Here is a 22956-nt window from a genome sequence, read left to right as displayed (position 1 = left end):
TTATTTTCTTGCATACGACCAGCCAGCCACTGAGCATTGCCTGAGCATGTCAAATACACACGGGGTTGCATTTTAGTGATTGTGTTGCTCTATGTCGAAACACTTATAACAGACCTGATATCTCCAATGTCCCCATCCCAAACCCTTTAATATCTTACTAACCAAAGCATTCCATCACCCTCTTGTGTACAGACAGAGGTACTTGAGAACAGCACCATTTCATGTGGCTGGTGGGCCCCAATAAATGTGAAAAATACAGAAAGTAAAAATAAGCATTTCAGGTTTTTTTTGTTTTTGTTTTGTGGTGCGTGCTATTTACAGCAATTTGACATTTCTGCAAAATCCAATCACATGATTTTGTGTTTTACAAAGACATTGGTCCATGATGGATTGGAGGGGGGGCGAGGGGGGGGGTGTTCCTTCACCATGAAGAGTATGAGAATGGTGCTTTAGGGCATATGTGATTTGAAATAGTTAATTTAGACTGGTCCCACTTAGTGACAAGTATCATTCAGAAAGCACCCTTGTTAGACAATTCTGAATGGCTTTGTATTTATTTCTGTGAGATAAACTTTCTTAGTGTGAGGCAATTATAATCGTGCTCTATTGGGTCCGATGCTTATTTCCTAACCTCAATTATCAAACGGTGCAGTCTGACATTACACAATTGCCAATTTTATTCCTGGAAACTGAGAAAACGCACAGGTCAATGGAACGATGTGGTTGGAAGGGAACACTTATCACAGTCACCAGGATGACTCATCCTGAAAAAGGCTTTGATTTTTCACTTTCCACCAAACTTTAAGTTGAGACTAGATATCACAATAAATTCTAAAACTGAATTCATGTTTCCCCATCATTAGCAAAAGGTTGTCCTAGTAAGTTCCAAGTTCAACAATATAAACTCAGAGTTGCTGATGGTGAGATGTGAAAAGGCTTCCTTTCTTTGGTGGTGACGGTGGCTGTGCTGACTAAATACCATAAACTGTAAAGGGTTTCCATCTCTACGTAAAGGAATACTACCCAAGTCATGTCTTGTGGAAACAGAATGTTAACCATAGAGACATTAGGTTGTGTTTCTGCGACTCACGTTTCTCCTGGACGTAAAGGTAGCCTTCCATCGTCCACTGGCTGGGCGGCCTGTAATCTTGGTTGGCAGACTTCATCCTTTGCATCAACCGCTCTACCTCTTGTCGAGTACTTTCAAAATTGTTCCTCGTCTTGAGTAAATAAAAATAACAGATTCAGTTTTCTTTCCTACCCGTTTTAGGAACTCAGAACCTAAAGTTTCAAAACTGCAAACTATGCAAAGGATAACCTTGATTCTTTCAGCACTGCTCACCCACCTCCATGACACTCTATGTTGAGTCCTACAGCTGATGTTCAATGGCTTTAGTGAAACTTCTGCATGTTTCTCAATCTCCATCTGTGTGTGTGTGTATGTGTGTGCGCGCGCGCGCACGCGTGTGCACATGTGCGTGCATGTTGTGTGCTTCTTCTCATTTCCCACTCTAATATTACTACATAGTGGCCAATTATAGCATTTTAAATTATGTAATATTTACTCAATATAATTTTATAACACTAATGCCTGAGGTTAAAAAGCAGATACTTAGGGACTTATATTTCTTTTGGGGGAATAAAAACAAATTAAATTCACACATTTTTATATATGTAGAACTTATTTAAAACAAAGTACATGGCCCTTGTTTCAAATACTTTTGAAAAAAACATAGCTTAGCTTGGTTTCCAGGAATCCTAACATAGTTATCAAGAGGTCAGTATATAAACTAACTCATAAAAAAAAAGGATAGATTTGCAAGAAATAGTTTATTCACATTACAGAAAATTTACTTAAGGTAAAATATGTTTTGAAATCAAGCCACAGTGTTATTATCTCAACAATACACATTTGAAAACATAAAAATCATCACTGCCTAACTTAAGATTTTGTTATGACCCATAATAAAATAATTGAATTTTCTTAATTGCCACTTTTGCTACTTTTCTTTTTTCATCATAAGGATCACATTTGTTTTTTTTCCTTATTCCTTACCTGTTGCCAAATCCCAGGAATATTAAGTTAATGACGCTTAATATTAGATAAGTCATAAAAATACTTTAACTATAATAATCATCTCTTTTAATATTATATTTACTGAAAAAGCCCAAATGCATTCCATATTGAAAAACAATGGACTGAATTGCATATGAGATCGATTCTGCAAGAAAATCTAGGTTAAATAAAAAGCTAACACTCAAAACACAAGTAGAATAAATCCAATCCAATTACATATTGCTCCTGGGACCCTTCAACTCAATAGCTCTATTTATTGGACATATTCACAATGGCAAAACTCAGATAAACAGTGAAGGCCAATTTTTTTTTTTATAAAAAATTAAGTGAGTGCTTTCAGGTTTATTTTAGCTATAGAGCACTAGACAGGGTTTTAGAAATAACTTCTCACTTCTACAAAACCCTGAACAATTGGAAGGTCATTATTTGTCAGACTTTGACAACAAGAAAATGTGTTGGCTAATTTTTTTTAACGTGGTGTTCAGCAGCTATGTAATTCTATAACTCTGTAATCAGATACCAAAAGGATTGATTAGACAACTTTACAAAAATAAAGCCTGACAGAAATAGATAGGATGTTTGTACATAATTCTTACTTAAGCTTTAAAACAATTGCTTTTGAATATTAAATGGATAGGATGTTTGTAAATAATTCTTACTCAAGCTTTAAAAGTTACTTTTGAATATTTTAAACCATGTTCAAATTTATTATCTGAAAGTAATAAATATCAGATTTATTATATGCAGTTTCATAGATGGATGGGGCATCAGAATGCTACAGTACAACCATCCTTTCATAAATAAATGCTATCCTCTCAGAAAATACAACATATCTAAGTTCACCCAGTTAAGTAATAACGCTGGGTATAGGCAAAAGTTCCCAAATGCCTTGGCATCTATATCTCAGCAGTATTTATCTTTATATATAAAAGCCCAAGTGACCATCACAACCAAATGGACGACCGAACAGCCTGCTTGGGGAGACCAGGCCGGTGGGGGAGGGGGCAGCAAGGGCCAACCAGGCCAGCAGGGGGGGCAGTTGGGGATGATCAGGCTGGCAGGGGGACAGTTGGGGGTGATCAGGCAGGTAGGCAGGTGAGCAGTAGGTAGTCAGTGGTTCTGGATTGTGAGAAGGATGTCCTACTGCCGGTTTAGGTCCAATCCCCAGGTTTGGACCTAAACTAACAGTAGGACATCCCCTGAGGGGTCCTGGATTGGAGAGGGTGCAGGCTGGGCTAAGGGGACCTGCACCCGGCCCCTCACCCAGTGCAAGAATTTTGTGCACCCGGCCTCCAATTTTATAATACCTATATTCTTGTATACATTTTCCTAATATTAAGATTGGCTCTTTCCTGCTGTACTTTCAACCAGTAGTTAGAAATCAAAGCATTTTCAAATAAATGTATAATGTGGCTTTTCTAAATCAATGAGGTTTTGCTGTATGAGATAAAGTTTGGAAAGACTCCCTGGTTTGGCCTGGTTTGAACCTAAGTTGACCATCTGATTCACTAAAGAGGCAGTGAGAACAGGTACAGCCTTACATTCTGCAAGTTGAACTGCAGCTGTTGTTTATATGGTGCAAATTCCTGGGCGAGTTCATATCCCTCATGGTAAAAAGTAAACAAGCCCTGAAGGAACGACAAAAGCTGCAAAAATAAGAAGATAAAAAAAGAAACCATGAAAACGTGTTTTAAAAAACATATGACCATCAAACACCATACAATGGGGAAATGACATTTCATTCTAAACCCTCAGCTAATAAATTCTCAAATCTCTCTGGCAAAGCCAACACTAAAATTATGGATGTGAAACAGAAACCACGAGAGCCAATTTTTAATCTCTTTTTAGCAGACAGTGATTTAATTTTTTAGTCTTGTCAGGGACAGCTGTCATATTAACTACGTGAATATTCCAATGCACTGGCTATCGAGGAGAGACCATTAATAGGAGAAAAACTGAAGACACGAAGCTCCTGCTCAGGAAGAGCTTCTAACCAAAGCGGGGAGCTAAAACATGCAGACGTGAGGAAGACCAAAGCGGTGAGTTACAGATCAGAGACGCCCAATGGGAGTCAGATGAAATTAAGGAAAAATTCACAAGGTGGCAGTACTGACTTAGGTATTGAACAGACATTTTCACAAGGCGTGGGAAGCAGACAGACCAGGGAAGAGGGGAGCAAAGGCAGGGAGACAGATACAGATCTTTCATAGAAAAACTAAAGAAAAGTCCTCTCTAGAAAAGCACAACTTCTATGATCCTAGCCTTCTTATGTGCTTATTTATGATGCTCTTGTAGGAAGAGTGGCTCTTCCGATCCAATTACAGGACACAATGGTTGATAAGTTATAACTGAAAAATAATTCAATTTTTTTTCCATTTAATTCACTGCAGTTCCCCCCCTCCCCCAGCAACACACACACTTGTCCACCAATTTAATCTCTTCCTCAACTTCTCCTAACAATGAAATTAAAAATATTTTTGAAGCCCCAGCCAGGTAGCTCAGTTGGTTAGAGCATCATCCACATATGCCAAGGTTGCGGGCTAGCTGCCAGGTCAGGGCACATATAAGAAGCAACTATACAAGCATACATCAATAAGTGGAACAAATCGATGTCTGTCTGTCCTTTCTTTCCCTCCTTCCCTCCTTCTTTATCCCTCTCCCTCTTCTTCTTCTCCCTCTCTCCTTTCCTCCCTTCCTCTCCTCTTCTCTAAATCAATAAAATATTTCTTAAAAATGTTCAAATATTTTTGAGGAGTGACTAATGATTTTCTAATTCAAATAGCACAGTATGTCTGTAAGCTATTACTTTAAATTAAGGAAAAAACAATTTAACACCAAAGAAAAATTAATAAAACTAAATACCCAATAGATCATCCTTTATTAAAGAGATTATATAATATTATATTTTTCAAATTAACCAATAATTAAAAAGAACTGTAGCTTATGAAATGGGACTACAAAATACCTTTAATTAATTGGGGCTTGGGGGCTTGGATATGTAGGTTTAGAGGTTTTCAGAGACAAAATAAGAAAATACTTTTGAAGTATAAAGAAAACACTGCTGTTCTAAATATCCAAATTATAGGTAATGAAGTTGCTAAAAGAAGTGCTGCTTCATGTTTTATAATTAGTCTAAATTTAAACTGTCCTATGAACTGAATGCAGCTCAATTAAAATGCTATTCTAATATTATCCTAAGGACAAAGAATTTAACTAAACTTATAAAAATGATACTTTAAAAATATATGCAATACATTTTTTCAATAGAGCACCCAATTCCCCAGTATCCATCTAAGTAAATAACTCTATTTCCATCTTCAAGCATATTTCAGATGCACTAAGTAGCAGACAAATATATTTTAATCTCACAATACATGCATAACACCCACTAGGGAATGTACAATCTTTAGGAAAGTACAAAAAAATTATATTCAAAGAAACCACCCACCTTTCCCTTTTGTTTCATATCTACTTTGGAAATATATTTGGAGAAAATATGATAAAGGCAGCATGCGTGAAGTAACTGCCTCTAGATGGTAGCAAAATTAAGCGTTTTTTTTTAGGTTTGAGTGTATACTAGTTCATTTTATCCGAAACAAATTCCATGATGCTAAGTTAAGGGAACTTTGTAAGACAGCTGAATCTTTAAGAATTGCATTTCCCACGTGTCGTTTTCTTTGTTCAATCTGCCTGAATGGGTACAGTTGTTTGGAAACGACTACTGTGTCTCAGCTTACCTTAACTAATCCTGACCTTTAATATAATAATAATAATAATAATAATAATAATAATAAGTATAAATTACTAGATAGATTATGTTTTAATATTAAGAAAGTCACTTTGATCATCAGGAAAATGTCATATAGCACTATATTATTCCCAAGAATTTTAGAATCAAATTAGATTTTGCTACTCCAATAACCAAATGTTGAAATTGATACTGCCATTACATAGATCAGTAATCATTTAGAAAAACCCTTTACAACTCAGCAAAGGAATGAATATTCAAAATACCCCAGTCCATTAATCATCAGGTTTCAATCCTTAAGGGCTCACAGGTGCCAATGATACCCTGAGTGGCAGAGAAAAGCGAGAAAAGGGGTTGGGAAGGGAGGAACCCCAAAACAACTAATGCAGTAATTCCAGAGGACTGTTGCCCAAACTGAGCAGAATAAGTGGGATGTAAAGGCTCTTATACTGATGTGATTCATTTTTCATTTCCTAATAAATTGATCACCAAAAATCCCAACAAATCCACTAACACACACACACCCACACACACACACACACACACACACACACTTATTATAAACTAAAACTATTATTAAACAAGTTCAGCAAAGTTGCAGGATACAAAATGAATATACAAAAATCAACTATATATGTAGACATTTGCAATGAATAACCTGAACCTGCAATTTAAAAACAATCCCATTCACAATAGCTTCAAACAGGATAAACTACTTAGGAATAAATTATTTACAAAGAAGTACAAAATTTATAATTTGCAAAGTACAAAATGCTGTTGAAAGATATTAAAGAAAGGCTATATAAGAGAAAAATATTTCATGTTCATGGAGTGGAAGACAATATTGTTAAAAGGGCAATACTCCTCAAATTGATGTGCAGATGGAATGAAATGCCTGTCAGAAACCCAGCTGACTTTTTTATGATGGATAAGCTGTCTAAAATTCTTATGGAATAGCAACAAACCTAAACCAGTCAAACTAATGTTGGAAAGGATGAAAAAGGTAGTTTATTTCAAAACTTGACTTGTGTATATGCATATAAGTACAACCAATGGACATAAAACTCTGGGGAGGGAGGGTATGAATGAGAGGGAGGGAGGGTGGAAAAATCAATAAAATATATTAAAATAAAAAAAAATGCAATGCAATAGTAAGCAATTGTGCGATGCTAGCTCAATGACAGTCCTATAAACAATGAAAGTGAATTGAAAGAGTGTCTAGAAATAAACCCACATATCTATGGTCAACTTATTTTCAACAAGGGCAGGAAGATGAAAACAATAAATAAAGAACAGTCTTTCCAAATTAGTGATTCTTGGACCACTGGATAGACAAGTGTAAAAGAATGAAGTTGGATGCCCACTATAAACATGAACTAAAAATGGGCACAACGTGTGCCTGCTATGTGAATTACACCCCAATCACACTGATTTAAAATAAAATAAATAAAATAAACACTTCCCATATGCAAAGCACCGGCATGCTCTAGAAGAAATAAAAATCATATGTAGCCCTCTACATTTGGCCACTGAAACTCCTGAGAAGGTTGGGAAAGTAGGGCAGAGGCAAGGCATCAATTCTCACAAGTGCCGAGCCTTTCCTTAAGCCTGCAGTCTCTGCTGCTCCTTACTTAGAGGAAACTTAAGAGGGAAGTACCTTGGAGGATAGCCTCAAAATGACTATGAAGCACTTTAACTCTAATACGTACATGTTCAGAGGAGTTTATTGAGTGGAAATGAGGGGGTACCAAAACCTAACCAAATAAATGGGAAAATGCGAAGAGAAAAGAGGGCCACGGCTAGAAAGAGCTTGGTTAGCTGTGGCCTGGGCTGATAACATCTAAAGCAGAGTGATGAAAGGAAGGAAGGACAAATGAACAAACAGATATATAACCGACTCAATTCAATCAAAAAAGCTAAAACTCGCCCTAACCGGTTTGGTTCAGTGGATAGAGCATTGGCCTGCGGACTGAAGGGTCCCAGATTCGATTCTGGTCAAAGACATGCACTTTGGTTGTGGGCACATCCCCAGTAGGGGTTGTGCAGGAAGCAGCTGATGGATTCTTCTCTCTCATAGATGTTTCTAACTCTCTATCCCTCTCCCTTCCTCTCTGTAAAAAATCAATAAAATATATTTTTAAAAAATAAAAATAAGTAAAAAGCTAAAACCCTCTGAAGTTGTGGCATTGAAGAACCATTGGAGTTCCTGAAGGCGATTTCTACACATTCAAAGGGATGGCATTCAGATGAAGTGGCCTGACACCAACTTCTGTGGGAAAGGGACAGAAGCACTGAGCAATAAGTCAGCTTATCTCTTTAGCTCAATAGGAATGAAGGAGGCAATGCAGGCAACAGGGTAGTCAGAGCCCAGCTGAAGCTACATTTAGACCAAGCCTTCCCATGATTGATTTCTGAAAGGAAGTTCAAGGGGATGAGTCAGCTAAACAAATAGAATTATTTTCCCAAAATTTTATTAACTGTCTAATAAAATTTTTAACTGTCTAATAAAATCTTTTCTTATTTTAAGGTATGTGATCTAAAGAGACATTTGTTGTTTCATTTTTATAGGATGAATGCACTTAGATTTTCATCAGGATCGAAATTTAACCTTTAGTCCTACAGAGCTTTAAAAAAAAAAATGACATTGTCCAATTTTCTCACTTTACCTTTAAATTAAATTTTCTATTTGAAAGCTAACCAAACATATTGAAAAGGAACACAAGAAGATTTAACTTTCAAACCTACAGATGTAGTTCATTGTTTAAAAATATGTAAATGTCCCATTTTCCCCCATTTTCCTCGAGCTTTCCCTTGAAATAATGGCCCTGTATAAATATTTATTTCTAATACCACTCATATATTCTGCAGAAGTTTTATCACAAGTAGTGGGGTCTTGATATTAATTGAAACAATGTAAAATAATCTCAAATGCTCATCATAAAGAGACTTAGTTAATGCATATCATCAGGAGTATTTATATTATCTACTTGTTACGTTACAATCTCTGAGATGAGACACATCCCTGGGGTATTTTACTTTACTCTAATTCTTGATAAGTAAATCTGGGCTACTGGGAATAGACTGTGAGATTTGTGCAATATGAACAGTGATGCAATTGGATTTCTGCAGAATAAAAATTGCAAAGATGCTGAAGTATCCTCAGGTGATTTTATGCTCCTCGCTCCTGGGAACTTTGTTTTTTGAAATTTTAAAAACTCCTTTCCTCCAAATTAATTTGCAAATGCATAACCTAAAGAGCAAATGCCCATGTTTCATTGCTCCCGTTCCTATTCTTCTCATTATTGAAATGGAAATTAAGTAAAACCCCCACGGAAGAGGCTTTGCAGCTAGAAATGAAAACGAGACTAAACTGACAGCACAGTTTGGTTTGGCCAGACATTCTAATGGGAAAAATACAGCGGCCAAGAAAATAGTTTGGAAGAAAGGCAGATTTAAACATCGATTTTGACTGTGGTGTCACGGGAAAGGCATGCATTACAGAAGGCTTCAGACCGTCCCGGTTTGGGAAACGGTAGAGAAGAAAGCAAGCTCGTCTCCACCGGAGGACAGTTTCCACTTCTCCACGTGTATTGTTGCAGCAATTCACAAATTCTCACCATTCCTTCCGTCACCTGCGAGCGCACATTTTCACAGCCCTCTCCTTACAGACCCGGTGTCACGGCACAGAATGGTCTAGCCCACTGTTCCCAGACAAGGTGGGCCATGAAAGGAAGCTGACGGGAACCTGGGCTCCTGCCTGCCCCTCAGAAGTGGGAGAGGCATTCCAGGTGCGCAAGGATGAGGGCAGGTGTAAAGGGGTCATTCCAGGCCAGGAAGGACCGTGCGGCACAGGAGCACAGTATGTGAAGGCAACGGGAACAGGAAAGGAAGAAGCATGAAGGAAAATGATCAGAACGAAGGGGGTACTACTTAAGAAGAGCTAAAATTCGAAAATCCCAAGAGGCCACCCCCAGGAGGAAGCCCTCTAGCGAGTAGAGGGGCTTTCAAAACCCTGGTTGGATTCAGAGGCAGAACTTAGTCCATGAGGAGGGAGTAGTAACGCTAAGTACTGGCGATCTTCCCAGCCTAGGGGCTGCGAGGCTGCCCAGCTGCCCATGGACCCCAGCTGAGCTTCAGAAGGCCACCGAAAAGCGGAATCAGATCTTCAGAGCATCTACCAAACACAGGTTACCCATTCATGCCAAAGGGTTTGAGGACTAAGCTGTCTGGCAATCAGAACTTGAGGCTAAGGCTGCTCTCTCAAACAAGAGGTCAAAGTAAATTCCCTGAGTCTGCGTGTGGCTTCCAGTTCCTTACACCCCTTTCGCTGAGGGGCTGGCCCTGTAGGCTTGTCCAGGCCCCAGTTTACAGCAGGAAATGGGTGCTCCAGCTGAAGGAAGGGCGTGAAGCCACACAGGGACTGGACACTGCCCGGCCTCCGCTGTCCCAGTGTCCCATCATCTTTAGGGCATCACAGAAGGATTTCCATCGGGAAAGACATTCAGGCAAATATATCCTGAAGTATGTTTTTCCTTCCCTTTTCCCTATCACTTCCTCTAAAATAGGAAGAATGTGTTTTCTGATTACAAATAGATTTTTATTTTCTCACAAAATGACTGACATAGGACGTATGGCTTACGTTATCTGTATATTTGATTACTTAATATATTTTACTATCACTGTCCTCTCAACCCATGGAGTGGGTTGAGTGTCATCTACTAACGGAAGGCAATCCTGACCATAGAACTTACCTTCATTCATCACAGATGCTCTCTCCTGAAGACGCCTACGTAGCCAATATTGCAACATAGGGGGGTATTTCTTGGGAAGAAAATGAAGTAAGCCCCGTAAAAACCGGCCACCTGTTCATTTCTGTAATGTGGTTTGCGTTAGGGAATCCATTACTTTTCACACTGGCTTCGCAAAACAAATGACTTCATTGGAAAGCAAGGCAAGTCCCAGCCCTGCACGGCGGTGGCGGGAACAAAGAGTGACATGTGGCCTATGCTTTCGCCCTCCACCTCAAGCGTTGGCCCCTGGCTCACTTTGGTGGTGAGGCGTGTTTGCTGAGGTATGTGTCAGAAAACACCCTTCTATTCTTAATTTTTTTTTCAAATTAGTGGGCTGTTTTAAAACAGTGTTCAGTTTATAGAAACACTGAGCAAAATTAGAGTACCCAAAGAGTCCCTTAGCCCCAACTCAAGCAGTTTCCCTGTCATGAACATCTTGCATCAGTGAGGAAAACTTGTTACAAATGACAATCCAGTACTGACACATCATTATCAATGAAATCTATAGTTTACATCAGGGATTCAGTCTGTGTTGTACAGTCTATGGGTTTTCACCAATCTGGAATGACATCTGTCCACCACCAATGTTCCAGACAATAGTTTTTCCTGCCCTAAAAGTGCCCACCTATTTGCCCGTCCCACATTCCCGTCTTCCTTTTTATTTTTAAAAATCCTAAGTTTCAGCAGAAAAACACTGCGGTATTTTTCCTCAGGATATACTGGACTTACTATTTTATAGGGAAATTAAAACTTACCGGTTCGACAAACTCAAACTTCTTCTTTTCTTGAACTTCTTGAATCTTAAAGACATATTCCAGCGATGCTTCATAGAAGTTCTGATGTTCTCGGTCGATTTGTGTATCTGCCTAAGGAGTGCAACAAGGCAAACCATGACACAGGGGGTAATTATTAATGGTTCTGTGTTAGAGAGGAGTTCAAATCCTGTTCCATTCTGAAATCTTTATTAAAAATGAAGGCCTGCCAAAAGTTTTAATACAGCAATCATTATTATTATAATGTCCTGGGAATACAGAGATTAGGAAAACATAGCTCTTGTCCATAAGAACTATAGTATATGGGGTGGGAGGGGAAAAACAACAACAGAGTAAGCATACAACAGTCAGATCATAAAAAAAAAAAAAAAAAAAAAAAAAAAAAAAAAGCCGAAACAGGTTTGGCTCACTGGATGGAGCATCGGCTTGGGGACTGGAAGGTCCTGGGTTCGATTCAGGTCAAGGGCATGTACCTTGGTTGCGGGCATATCCCCAGTAGGGGGTGTGCAAGAGGCAGCTGATCGATGACTCTCCCTCATCGATGTTTCTAACTCTCTATCTCTCTCCCTTCCTCTCTGTACAAAATCAATAAAATATATTTTTTTAAAAAAATGTACAAGAGGTATATAAAAGTATTTGAAAATCTACAGGATCATGAAAAAAGAAAAAGAGCTTTAAGTTCTGGGAGGAAATGGTGGGGTTTGGGTTGATTTTTAAGGTGAACAACTGGCAGTGAGTAATCAAAGATTTTTTTTTTTTTAAAGAGTCACTCCCATAAAAAAGTAAAGAACCATGAATGAGTTTGACAGCATTTGCCAACAGAGTAAATTAGCGGAGGGAAGGAAGGAGAAGTAAGATTAGCATCACACTGTAAAGGCCTTGAGCACTGTATAGCAAATGTGGATTTAACTGAGAACAAATTATCTGAGAATATTAAGCAGCAAGCCACATCATTAGGTAATCCCTTAGAAAGATAATACTGATAGCAGAGTTCTAACCTAGTGATTCATACTCCATCAATGCCATGCACTTTTATTCTTCGTGAACACAGTAAGATTTGATGGATAAAGTGTAAGAAAAGGGTTATTGAGGTAATTTCATTTTCTTTTTTTCTTCTTTTTTTTTTTAAATATATATTTTTATTGATTTTTCACAGAGAGGAAGGGAGAGATATAGAGAGATAGAAACGTCGATGAGAGAGAAACATCGACCAGCTGCCTCTTGCACACCCCCTACTGGGGATATGCCCGAAACCCAGATACATGCCCTTGACCAGAATCGAACCTGGGACCTTTCAGTCCACAGACCGACGCTCTACAACTGAGCCAAACCGGTTTTGGCTCATTTTCTTTTTTTATGTTACCTCTCTCCCCTCTTCCATGCCCAGTGCCACCTTCACATGCCCTTTTTAAAGCTGGTTTTCAACAGAAAGGCATGCCCTGGCCTGTGTGGGTCAGTCAGTTGGAGCATCCTCCCATGCAATGGAAGGTCCTGGGTTTGATTACCAGACAAGGCACATACCACAGTTGGTTCAAACCCTGGTCAGGGAGAGTAAGGGAGGCAACTAATGATGTATCTCTCTCACATTGATGTTTCTCTCTCTCTTCTTCCTCCCCCCTCTCTAAAAAAAAATCAATTAGTAAACAAAAGAGAGAGTCGTGATTTTATTTTTCTTGCCGTTACATACTCCCCGCTGCCAGTTGAGATTACTAAAAACAGGTGAAAAAGAAAAGGGAATACAAAGTATCTGTCAACAACAATTTGGGAATAGAATATAACTTTGGAGCTATTTTATAATGACAATTTCACAAAGAGAAGCTTTAAAAAAAAAAAAAGATAAAATTAGGTTTACTGGCTTGGACATCACAGCATCTTAAAACTTCAACTTGAAATGCCTTTAAAAATAATGATATATACTTACTATGCATTTATTCATATAATTAAAAATAACCCAGAATGATAAGCAGCTCAATAGGGAGTTTTGTTTTTTTTTAAAGCAGAGCGTTCCAACTTTCTAAACGAATATACAAAAAGAACATATAAACCAGGTAGGAAATGTGAACCAGAAGCTTCCAAGCTCCCAAAGATAATTTCTAAACAAGAAAAGATACACACATCAACACAAAGGCAATCAGCATTCTACACAAATCAGGCGTTTTCTTACCACAGCTTACAAGAGCGCACTATTTATAGAAGGAAGGGGAAGGAGGTGTAGTTAGTGGTATGCTAATAATAAATGTTTAGCAGCTGGCTCTCGCAGGCGGGGAAAGTGGGGAAAGCCGGATTTGCGGTACTGACTGGTTTCTGTGGTGTAAATATTCCCCCACAGCCAGTTCCAAACCACAAACCCAACATCAGTGGATGAGGGAGCGAGAGAAAGAGATGAGAAAAATCGGCTCTCCAACAGAGAGCTCCAGGACACCACTGGTGGAAAGGCCACAAGAATTTTTTAGTCTCCACAATAGCATTCTATTCCACAGGTGATGTCTGAAGGTCTTGCTCTTGAAAAGATAACGGCATGGACTGTGCCGACGAGCGCATGGGAACAAACTAGAATGTTGGGCCACCTTGACGACCTGTGCGATTATTTCTGGTCAACAAAGCTGTGAAGCAGATCGCACAGCAGGCGCGGATGCCGTGCTGGGAGGCCTGCTCCCGGGCTGGCCCTGGGCTGCATCTGGGAATGTTGATGTTGGGAGCGTTCCCACCAGCCCTATTGATAAGAGCAGTTCACTGTGTCAAAACAATCTGTGCAAACAATATGGTTTATTTTAGACACCTGCATTTCCTCTGGGACTCTGGAATGTGGGACCATGGCAAGCAAAAGGTGCCGAAGTGACCACCTCTCAGTAAAAACCATGGGTGCTCGGTCTATAATGAGTTTCTAATAGACAACCTTTCACATGTTTTCTTCACAACTTATTACTGGTGGATTAAGTGTGTCCTGTAATGTCTTCACTGGGAAAGGACTCTTGGAAGCTCATGCCCAGACTTCATCCTATGCGTCCTTTGCTGAGTTTCCTTCACATCTTTTCATTGCAGGGAACCATAGCCATGAGTCCTAGCAAATCATGAAATCTGGGGGTAGTAAGTGATTTCCTGAGAAACTCATTTGCCTTGCACAAGTCCATCTCATCAAAGGACATGGGGCACCAAGAAGGATAAAAGAGAAAGGATGACTCTTGCTATCTGCCAATTATTGGTGTTTCCCATCACCTCCAATCTAGATGAATTCCAAACCTGCTTAAATTCCCATCACCTCCAATCTAGATGCATTTGTTGTACCAAGCCTGCTTTGAAAGGTCATCTAGAATGTACAGTGCATAGAGAATATAATTTCTCTTCAGTGCAATATGTTTTTGAAAGACATTCTTTACTTGCTATGAATCCCTTTAGTACTTCAACTCATATAGTGTGTTATTCACTAGCAGACAGTTGCTTATAAACCCATGGCAACTGTTGCTTTGTATTCTGTCCTGGGTAAATGGGATAGCCATATAATTTACTGTCCAAAGTTTTTAAACAAAAAGGGAGCACCAGTAATAATTATGCCAGAACAACAGGTATAAACTATTGTTTACAAAGCAAAAAAGAACAATAAAGTCATCCGGGTAAGAAAACAAGTTAATTACATAAGAAAACCATATAGTTCTGCAGGAACCTAAATTACTCCCCATGTACAATAAGCAATCAAAATAGAGAAAAACACACACACATCCTCATTCTCAGAGAAAAAATGATTTAAGCTGGACTGAAGAATGGGGAGTTTAGAGTAAGTAGAGCTAAAAGGAGAAGAATCTGAACCAGGGAACAGGTACAAACAGTAGTTTATTCTTGTCCAGAAAAGTTATATTTTGGTTGATCAGAGTTTTGTCAGAAATGAGAGTTAAGGCAGAAAAGAGAGAATGTGTGCAAACTTTATCCATAGACACTACAAAAGCTTGAGAAAAGTGTTGATGAAATCAAAGTAGAATTCCAGGAAGATTAACGTGAGGACAGTAGAGAATATACTGATTCAATGGTGCGGCTGGGTGCCTGTGACTATAGGGAGACCTCTTATTTAGTAGGAGTGAAGATGTTTGGTATACCTAAGTAAGAAAGAAAAGATGAAGGATTTGAGAAATAAGGACGTGGGTGTGAGAAAGGAGGGAAAAAAAGTAAAAAATAATTTTAATGTGAGAAACACCAGCATTAACAGAATTAAAGAAATGAGAAGTAGGAACAAATTTGAGAAAATGGTAATATGTGTGATTACAATGTGTCATTAAGAAATGGTCAAGTCCTGAGCATGAAGTTGGTCAACATGATGAAATCACACCATGAGATGCTCATGAGGATGTTATAAGGACAGTATGGAAATGGAAGAGATGTTGGAGACACAAACGTAAAGATATGAATAGCAGAATAAGGGTGGAAACTAAGGGGGACATGAGAGGTAGAATGGAGGGGAAGTAGTAGTAGTAGCAGTAGTAGTATGGGACATGTCAATGGAATATTAAATTATAAACATAATACCTCATAAAATTAAATATGCCATTGAAAATTTAAAATATTCATTTTTCTTAATGACAGTTTTTTTCTTCCTCATGTCATTTAGCTACAAAATCTTTTCATGGGCACACAATTATATGTTCAATTATCCTTTTATAATAGAAGGTGCTAGTAACACAATATAGGTTATAATGAACTCATGTTTAAATAACAGAACTTCCCAATATGAAATATATTTAAATGAAGAAATTCAATTCCCTCAATGAAAGTATAGAAAAAAGGAATCAAAAGCAAAATAGCCCTCCCGTGGCTGAATGTGGAGGTAAGAGAAATGGAAGAAAGAATACAGAGAGCAGAGAGGACCAGGGTGAGTTGGAAAAGCGCTCATTGGCTTTGCTGGATCAGGATGAGGCATCCAGAAGCGGTTCTGGACAGTGACAGCTCCAAGTATGGAGAGAGGAGAAGAGACTGGGAGACTCCGAGCGGAGCGGCGGTCTCCTGTGATTCCTGTGAGCATGTGGAGCTCAGGGGGCGACCACCTGACTCCCTTCTCGCCGCTCTGAGACAACCACGGTAGATCCAGGGAAAAGCGTGGTGGACTGTCAAGATTTGTTGTTATTGTTGTTCTTAGGATGAAAATGACAAGAAAGTCCATTTAATAAACCAGAACAAAACAAAAAACCCACCTCCCATCAGTAGAACTAAACCTGCATTATGCCTTGGTCAAAGGACAAGATTTTACTACCGTAATTATAGTTAAAACACTACCAATGAAAAGGACAGATAATTTCAGAAAGAAGGAATAATTGGACTGCTTATATGCATACAGGTTAGTAAAATATTTCTGTTGCCTGTTCTTTAGAAAAATGATGTAAAATAATTGAATTTCTCCCCCCCCCCCCCCGACAATGTTGAGGCAACACTTTAAAAACAGATATTTTCAACTTAACATAAAAGCTATAACAGGTATTTGGTAGGTTCTGCCATTAAAATATGCCCAACAGAAGAAAATGAAAAAGATATGTTTCATTTTTTTGTACTGTTGAAGAAAACACTGTTTTTTCATTTGGAACTGTTAATATTAAATGCCATAAGGCATGAAAAACGTTCAGCACAGGGCCCATCCATAGTAAATGCTCAAGGAACTATCTACTTTTTTAAACTAAAGAAGAGCAGATTCTGAGGTACTGCTACCTTTGGACATTGGGACTTCATAGGACTTAATGCTAACGCCCCTTTTCCTCTGGGAAAAGCTTACCTCTTGCAAATGAGACTCCTTTTTCTTCGCAGACAAATTTAAATGTTTGTCAAGAATAGAATAGTATTTTTCACTCTCCTTGTCAAACTTCTTCTTCCCATCCTGGGAATAACAAAAAAAGAACACACCCATAAACATTCAAATTAGAGCCTTAAGAAAACCTCTATTTTCACCACTCCCATCAAACATCAAATAAATTAAGGATTAGTGAACTCCAAATACAGGCAAAACTATAGGAAGCAGAGTAGAAAGAAGGACATGAAACAACAGTCATTGGCATATGTATCCTCCCAGCGGGTGTCATGGAACTCTCTCTTATGGAGGGGCCAGACTGGCTGTAGTAGAATCCCTTGGAGCACTGTAAAATTGATTCTCAAATAAAGAAAATGTCTCCTTTAGGCTTTTTAGTGATTCAATTGAGATAATATATAGCCAGCGTAGAGAACCACGGGCACAGAGCCTTTTCCAGAAATCATTATTTCCCAGCCACAAAAAGATACTTGATACTTCAAACAACTCATTCTTAACAAGGAAGAAAACAGACTTTTAAAAGCATAGAATCATTAAGTCAGACAGCTTAAAGTAAAAACAAAGAGATTAGCAGCACTGTATCATATACTCAACAAAACTACCCGTGTTTCCCCGAAAATAAGACATCCTCCAAAAATAAGATCTAGCGCATGGAAAGATAAGACATCCCCTGAAAATAAGACCTAGCTCAACTTTGGGAGAAAAAATTAATATAAGACAGTCTTATTTTCAGGGAAACAGGGTAATAACTGTCCTTTGTTTACGTCTAAAAATTATGTTTTTGTTTTGAAGAAGTGGCTGTAACCAGGAGGGCCTTTTGAGGAGGAGTATAACTTTACTAGCATCTTTCAGTCTATCACATGCTTCTATCGAAATGCAAATGCAATAAAATCCTAAAAGGAACAGGACATGCCTGGGCATATAATCTTCTCCAACCATAAATACACATGTTTTATCCATTCATGAGACCCTCTGAAATAAGTACTAGGTAACACTCAAATTTCATGGGCCAGAGTAATACTGCTCTTTACTTTTATTTCAGTGTTTCTAGAGAGACAGTCTCTGAGCCACTTCAATCAGAGTCGGGTAGCTTTAAGCCTATTCAAAATGCAGGTTCCTATTTCTCCCATGCAGAGATTCACGCACTGTTATTTTTCACAGCCTTTACTATATTGTACACCTTCAACTAATAGGAGCTTGTGTGTCAACTGTAATTAAAAAATAAAAATTTTAAGAATGTATTTTTTAAATTGATTTCAGAGAGACTGTGCTCTGATTCGGAATCGAACTGTGACCTCCTGGTTCATGGGACAACACTCAACCATTGAGCCACGTCAAAAATAAATTTTTAAAAATCAATCTCCACAATTATTATGCATAATGTTTTGCTTCATTATTTGCATAAGTATTTGGAAAAGGTAAATTAAAAATAATGGATATCCCCTAACCACTCCCATTAACCTCTTCCAGCAAAAAAAAAAAAAGGGGGGGGGGTGACATATGTAATACTTTCAACAATAAAGATTTAAAAAAACAAACAAACAATGGATGGATGGCTAGATGGATGAACGGATGGATGGATGGATGGGGCAAGGATGGGAAAAAGGGAAGAATGGAAGGGAAAGCTTGCATTGAATGGAAAGAGCAAGTAGGCTTCTGCTATAGAAATTCAAATCCCTCTTAGGCCATTTAAGAAGTACTGATAGGTTTGCACTTTCAGCACTGTACCTGTGAATGAGGGGGGCGAGTATAAATCCTCCAAGGATTCTTATTACCTAAAGAGAAAATGTGGTCCTACTAAGAGAAACACACTTGAAAATAACTCCAAAAGAGATCTGTTGAGGAGCTCACATGCCAAAATGAGCAGAACCGAAAGGAAGCGAGGAAGCCCAAGGCTCAGACAGCAGAAGCGTGTCCACTCCACTGAGGGGACAGACACACCTGGGTGAGCATCGCATCTTCTGCTCAGCGACGTTTCTCTTAAACTGGTGCTTCATGCCCACAATTCACCTGCCCAATCTACTTCTCCGAAGTCTCTCTCACTGGCCCCTTTTGAACTCCTATCCTTTTCTTGTTTCTCCCTAGGCCATCTCTCCTTTGACATAAATGCTCATTTCTTCCAATTTCAACCTATTTGAGTTATATCTACATTTAGTATCCAGTTCAAATAGACATCATTGACAAGTCCCCTCTACCAACTCTCTCTCCCCCTTGTGAATGCTCATACAGCTGTACACATGGGTTTCTTATGGTGTTCATGCTCTACATTGCAGCACAGACCTTTACATATACCCTACCCTCCTTAAAATTGAATATCTCAGAGAGAGCTTAAGAAATATTTAATGAAAAGATTAAATTCTTCCTCTTATAGCACTGGCCACAATAGTCCCTCATTGATATTCCACTTGCTCAAAAAGTCAATAGCCATGTTACAAGGGAATATTCTGCAGAAATGGCGTTAACTCAAACCCAATTGCACATTCTCATTTGGGGTCAACCAGCTGCATAATGGTATAGTACATAAAACTTGATTCACTTTCATCTTACAATGCGGGCTTAAAATTTCTCACTGTGCATAAAAGAGGAAACTGAAGGAGAAGAGAACACAGCTGCGGTGGCTACACTTGCATCTTTGTTTTCAGTCAGTGTTTGATGGCATTTTTGGAAATGTTAATTCAGGGCTAACACATCAGAATTCCTGGCAAGATACAAGTTATTCCCAAAAGCACTGCCTGGACTCTTATTCAAATCCTAACCCTTCACACCATCCAGCCAGCAAAAAAGATCTACTCGAAGAGATAGACAACAAAAACTCACTCAGCTGGAGCATAAAGTTAAAGAGTTATGTTAGCATAGCTGGCCACATGAAGGACAACTATAATCTAAGGACACATGTTTCTGAAAAGAAAGAACGCTTCTTGCAAGTCACATCTCCCCTAAAAAGTCATGATTTATTGCTCTTGTAAGCCAAGTCTATTTGGACATAACTACATAACTACCTCTTGTCTGTTCACTTGTTGTGGATATCAAGCTAAGAATTTTCTCTGAAACCAGTGCTACAGAGAGAAGGGAAAAATAATCCATGAATCTTTACTAAATGCTGTGCATGATCACTGGCTTTGTATTTTTATTTTATTGATCTTAGAAGAACGGAGGAAAGGAAAGGGAGGGTAAGGGAGAGTGAGAGTGAGAGAGAAACATCTGTTGGTTGCCTCCCACCCATGCCCCCACTAGGGATCAAACTCACAACCTGGGTAAATGCCCTAACCAAAAATCAAAACCAGCAACCTTTTGGTGTATGGATGAAGCTCCAACTAACTGAAACACACCATCTAGGGCCTATCACGTTTTCTTATTGTTTTGGAATGATTCATAAAATGCTATATTATAATGGTACACTTTCTATAAATCAATGGTAACTGTATTTGAACTAGGTAATCATTAAAAATGAAGACATATATAGGCATTTATGTGTGATAAGTATGTATAAGATAAATTATTTAAATATAGATCATCATAAAGGACAAATTAGTCCCCAAGCCTAACTAGAATTGGAGAAAGTATAAGGTAAGTTCTGGGTTTACATTCTGTTTTCCAAACTACGCTAATTTATTCTGAGCACAGTGATCATACTATTACTGAACTTATAAGCTTAGCAACTGTGGTGACGTCACACACACTGAAGAGAGGAAAGAGAGGAAATCATTACAGCACAGATTGCAAGTGCCAATTTTAATTTTAGAGATATTATATATAATAAAAATTGTCAAGTGGTTATAACTACAAGCATATTACATATAAAAATATTAAAATATCCACAATTGTTAAAAAGAAAAAAAGACCAAACCAATGCCTCCACTAACCACAAGAGGGTACCAAAGATGAAGAATAGATTCAACCACAACATTTAGAAAATCACAAATAGAAATTCTAAAAGTTATCTAATTGCACTTTTTTTTCTATAAAAGACTACTGTACAGTTTTGTTTAAACAATTGCCTTTGCAACCTTTATTTTAATGTTATCATGATATACATTTTTAAAATGAAGAAAGTAAAAATTATTTTTTCTTTTTCTTTTAAATAATGGAGCACATATTTGGGATTTATGCTTCAGACTTTTTGAGACAATCCTAATGTTATGATAGCCACACAGGGTACTGAAAAATTTCCTATACAAATATGCAATCACGTTAGTGTAATAACCATTAGCTAAGTAAGAACTATGTGTATTAGTATATTTTGAAAACTCCTTCACGAGACTGCACAGTAGTAGAAAAAGTAACATGAAGGGTACTAAATACCAATAGCTACATTCCTATTTTGAAAAATATGTGGAATTCTTGTAATTGGTAATGCGGTGGACATTGAGAGGATATGATAGAGCGCTGACTATATTCATCCTGGCTAGCCTGCTTCCGCTCCTGGTGGTGAGATTTACCCATTGCCCAGAACAGCAGCCCAGGGTGACATCACACTTCTGAGCCTCGAAAGGGCCAGATGCAAGGATATCCCAACCACATATTGTGTAGGAGTTTCCTGAGGCCCAACTGATTCCTGGTATCCAGAAACCCAAGTTTTTGATAATCTTAGTACAGCTTACCCAGCAATATTGCCCTGTGGGTGACTGTACCCAACCATCCTCCATCTCCCCAACCCATTCTCCACCCAGATCCTCCTCAATCTGCTCAGATATAGACATTCCAAAGGGCTCCTTCCAGCTGAGTTTCCCCGAGCATAATTCACACATCCCTCCCGTTCCCAATGACCTCACCGCTGCCACATCAGGTGATCATATTCATAAGAAACAAAGGTTTCATATTTGGTAAGGATTTCACAAGGATCTCCTACAGACTATACACAGAAAAACCATGAGAAATAGATGTGTGAAGGATATGAAGAAACAATACACAGAAGAGGAAAGCCAAAATGATGGCAAGCATCTGAAGAGATTTTCAAACTCATAAGTAGTAAGAGAAAAGCAAATTTAAATATTAAGTTATCACAACATATCTATCAGATATTGGCAAGAGTTAGAAAGCTGAATAACAGTACCATGTAGAGTGGAATGTTACTGTAGGAGGGTGCAACCTTTCTAAAAAGAAATGTTACACTACTAAGTAGCAAAATGTGTGCCCTAAGAACCAGCTCCTGTGTACATTCCAAAAAGATCCTTACAAAAAGCCTGTAAGAAAACAGGAATGAGGCTATGCATCTGTGGGAAGAAGAGATGGGGTATTCATTAGTGGACATAAAATGAATTAGATGTATGCCATGTGATGCTATGCAGAAGTTAGAAGAAAACATTACAAGTGGATGGATCTTAAAACATAATTGTGAGGGGAAAAGAAAAAATAAAATTATTTATGTAAGTTAAAAAGCCACACATACAGCTGAAACCGGTTTGGCTCAGTGGTAGAGCGTCGGTCTGTGGACTGAAGGGTCCCAGGTTCGATTCCGGTCAAGGACATGTACCTTGGTTGTGGGCACATCTCCAGTAGGGGGTGTGCAAGAGACAACTGATCAATGACTCTCTCTCATCGATGTTTCTAACTCTCTATCCCTCTCTCTTCCTATCTGTAAAAAATCAATAAAATATATTTTTTTAAAAAGCCATGCATACAAAATGATACCAATTTTGTAGAAACATAAAATAAAAATACAAACATGAAACTTATAAGAATGGTTGCTTTGTGAGAAACATGTAAATGAGGTATGATAAAAATTAATAAAACACAAGAGAGGGCTGTAAACTAAAGAAGAAAAAAAAATTTTAAAGATAAGACAATTA

At 38.3% G+C, this 22956-nt stretch overlaps 1 protein-coding gene and 1 long non-coding RNA gene across 11 annotated transcripts in view; both read right to left on the bottom strand.

Moving 5' to 3' along the window:
• ARHGAP42 (Rho GTPase activating protein 42) overlaps positions 1 to 22956 on the bottom strand; it is a 231921-nt gene that overhangs the window by 48173 nt on the left and 160792 nt on the right. For 9 of the 10 annotated variants that reach the window (XM_045577765.1, XM_045577767.1, XM_045577764.1 and 6 more), the window contains 4 exons: positions 17138 to 17239; positions 11371 to 11481; positions 3619 to 3723; positions 1091 to 1220 (listed from right to left, as the gene is read on the bottom strand). In XM_045577765.1, the coding sequence (XP_045433721.1) occupies positions 1091 to 1220; positions 3619 to 3723; positions 11371 to 11481; positions 17138 to 17239 (448 nt within the window). The remainder of the gene's footprint in view (positions 1 to 1090; positions 1221 to 3618; positions 3724 to 11370; positions 11482 to 17137; positions 17240 to 22956) is intronic. The other variant, XM_045577768.1, reaches the window with a different exon arrangement.
• LOC118713620 lies at positions 1812 to 2994 on the bottom strand. Its single transcript, XR_004986332.1, has 2 exons — positions 2755 to 2994; positions 1812 to 2692 (listed from the first exon to the last, which is right to left on the bottom strand). It is a non-coding gene; the product is annotated as an uncharacterized LOC118713620 (long non-coding RNA).

Source organism: Pipistrellus kuhlii, unplaced genomic scaffold (assembly GCF_014108245.1).
Source record: "Pipistrellus kuhlii isolate mPipKuh1 unplaced genomic scaffold, mPipKuh1.p scaffold_m20_p_9, whole genome shotgun sequence".
Lineage (NCBI taxonomy): Eukaryota > Metazoa > Chordata > Mammalia > Chiroptera > Vespertilionidae > Pipistrellus > Pipistrellus kuhlii.
The sequence above is the reverse complement of the archived record's forward strand: the minus strand, read 5'-3'. Positions and strand labels throughout refer to the sequence as shown.